The sequence below is a fragment of the Mastomys coucha genome, unplaced genomic scaffold (assembly GCF_008632895.1).
Source record: "Mastomys coucha isolate ucsf_1 unplaced genomic scaffold, UCSF_Mcou_1 pScaffold22, whole genome shotgun sequence".
Taxonomy (NCBI): Eukaryota; Metazoa; Chordata; class Mammalia; order Rodentia; family Muridae; genus Mastomys; species Mastomys coucha.
Genome location: NW_022196905.1, coordinates 146,676,109 through 146,678,531, shown reverse-complemented (window position 1 = coordinate 146,678,531; position 2,423 = coordinate 146,676,109). Strand labels below are relative to the sequence as shown.

The window sequence follows — 2,423 nt, the reverse complement described above, 5'->3', positions numbered from 1 at the left end:
TATCTAAGGGGGTGAGGAGCAGCTGAGGTATCTACGGGGGTGAGGAGTAGCTGAGGTATCTACGGGGGTGAGGAGTAGCTGAGGTATCTATGGGGGTGAGGAGCAGCTGAGGTATCTATGGGGGTGAGGAGCAGCTGAGAGATCTGTGGGGGTGAGATGTGGCTGACATGTCTGTGGAGACGGTTCTGGCAGCCAGTGTGTCTGTAGGGGTGTGGGTATATCTGAGGTGTCTGTGGGGTGGGGATGAAATGTGGCTGACGTGTCTGTGGAGGCGGTTCTGGTAGTTAGGGTATTGCTAACCGTGGAAGTGTTTGTTAGATGCTAGTAACTTTGGAACTGGAAGTGCTTCATCATGCTGGTGGCCGAGCTGGGGTTGGCCTTGGCTGCTTGTTGCTGGTCCCGGTGGTTGAGGTATTTGTGATGAGGTTAGTGAAAAGCACCATTCTGCTAACCACTGAGGTATCTGTGGCTGAGGAGATCTCACCAAAGACCTGGCCAGCTTGGGAGAGTCCAGGCAGGAAGCAATCTGAAGACTGGCCTGGTTAGGGACAAGACAGTTCCTCCAGCCCAGATCCCTGGGTGACTGCAGGAGAGACATTACCCACCACTATATTCCTGAGCCTCTCTTCAATGTGCGATCCCCAGGAACTGCATGCAACATATGTCCCAAGGACTGGCTCCATTTCGAACAGAAGTGCTACTATTTTGGCAAGGGCTCCAAGCAGTGGATCCAGGCCAGGTTCACCTGCAGTGACCTGGAAGGGCGGCTAGTCAGCATCCACAGCCAAAAGGAGCAGGTGCTTGGGCTCTAGAGACTTGGGCAGCAGGGTGGCAGTAGGTGGGGGGAGTGGGGCGTAGGATCCCACCCTGGCCTTCTGGAATGGATGCCAAGGACCGTGTCCATCTCCACCTAGGACTTCCTGACACAACACATCAACAAGAAAGATTCCTGGATTGGCCTCCAGGATCTCAATATGGAGGGAGATTTTGTATGGATGGATGGGAGCCCTGTGGGTTATAGGTAAGGGGAACTCTGGGAAACAAATGTGGGAGAAACAGAGCCCAGGGTTCAGAGAGAGGATCTTGCAGGATACAGGTGAACGAAAGTTCTAGACCGCCTTAGCCATAGGAAAGGATGAAGGCCCTGAGGAAGCAAGCAGCAAGCACAGACTGGAAAGGTGGTTCTTGGGCTGCATGAGTAGAGGGAGTACAGAAAGGGAGGCAGCCCGAGTACAGCTTCCCAAAGGTGGAACCTGGGCTATGGAAGGAGGCTAATACAGGGAGGGTCTCCAAAGAAGGGATACGACTGGAGGTGTTTCTCGTTCCAGCAACTGGAATCCAGGGGAGCCCAACAACGGGGGCCAGGGTGAGGACTGTGTGATGATGCGGGGATCTGGCCAGTGGAATGACGCCTTCTGCCGCAGCTACCTGGATGCCTGGGTTTGTGAGCAGCTAGCAACATGTGAGCTATCTGCCCCCTTAGCCTCTGTAACTCCAACAGGACCCACCCCAAGAAATGAACCCTGACAAACTTCTACTCACCCTCTTCTGGATTTCTCCTCTACCTTTATCATGGAAACAGCCGGGCCTTGAGGATACCCCTGTCAAGGCCTGAGCACCTCTCTGTGACTGAAGGCTATGATTATGTTCCCACCTCATACTGAAGCAGCTGGTGGATGCCAGCTCCTGCCAGCTACCTAGAAAGCCTCTACTGCACTCCCGCTAAGCTGACCATCCCATTCTGTCTGCCCTCCTCAACCCTGGGCACCAGCCATGCAAGCTGGCATGCATGTGGGCAGTTGAATTAATCAGGGAGCTGCTGAGAACAAAGATTCCCAAGGAGGATTCTTCTGCAGTCCCCACCTCCTAACCTACCAAGTTCCACACTTCCTCCCACTCTGCATCAGAGAACAGGATCTGGAAGTGAGTCCTCCCATCAAGTTTGCATCATTGACATTGGATCATGGCTGGTCCTCCTACCCTCCTTGGAGGCTGCACCGGGTGTGCTCCTGGTGTGGGAAGTATTGAAGGGACTCTCACCAGCTCCAGCATGGCAAGCTTGGCTCTAGGAGGCCTGGCCCTTCTCTCCCATCCCCTCTGCCTTGCTACAAGCTCTTAGGTTAACAGTCCTAAATCTAGCCCCCAAGATCTATTCCCTTAGTTGGCCACTTCCTCCTCCTGAAGCTGACTACCAAGGTCCAGCTATCCAAGTATTGAAGTCCAGCAATCAAAAGCCCCCTAATTAACATACCCAATCAAAGTACACCAATGCATCATAGCCCAGTCTAACAGACTGCCCTTTTTCTCTTCATAAAAATTATACCTGCAGCCAAAATTCATTGGCTGCTGTTTTTCTGTCGGAGTCAGAAGGCAGACACTTAATTTTTCTTCCCTGCTTAATAAAGGAGCTCTCTGTGAAAACT

At 52.8% G+C, this 2,423-nt stretch overlaps 1 protein-coding gene across 2 annotated transcripts in view; it reads left to right on the top strand.

Moving 5' to 3' along the window:
• Positions 1-2,421, top strand: part of Fcer2 (Fc fragment of IgE receptor II) — an 11,757-nt gene extending 9,336 nt beyond the window's left edge. For both annotated transcript variants that reach the window (XM_031338911.1, XM_031338912.1), the window contains exons 10-12: positions 646-797; positions 915-1,021; positions 1,329-2,421. In XM_031338911.1, coding sequence (XP_031194771.1) covers positions 646-797; positions 915-1,021; positions 1,329-1,527 — 458 coding nt within the window. In that variant the 3' untranslated portion in view covers positions 1,528-2,421. The remainder of the gene's footprint in view (positions 1-645; positions 798-914; positions 1,022-1,328) is intronic.
• Positions 2,422-2,423: the final 2 nt, after the last annotated feature.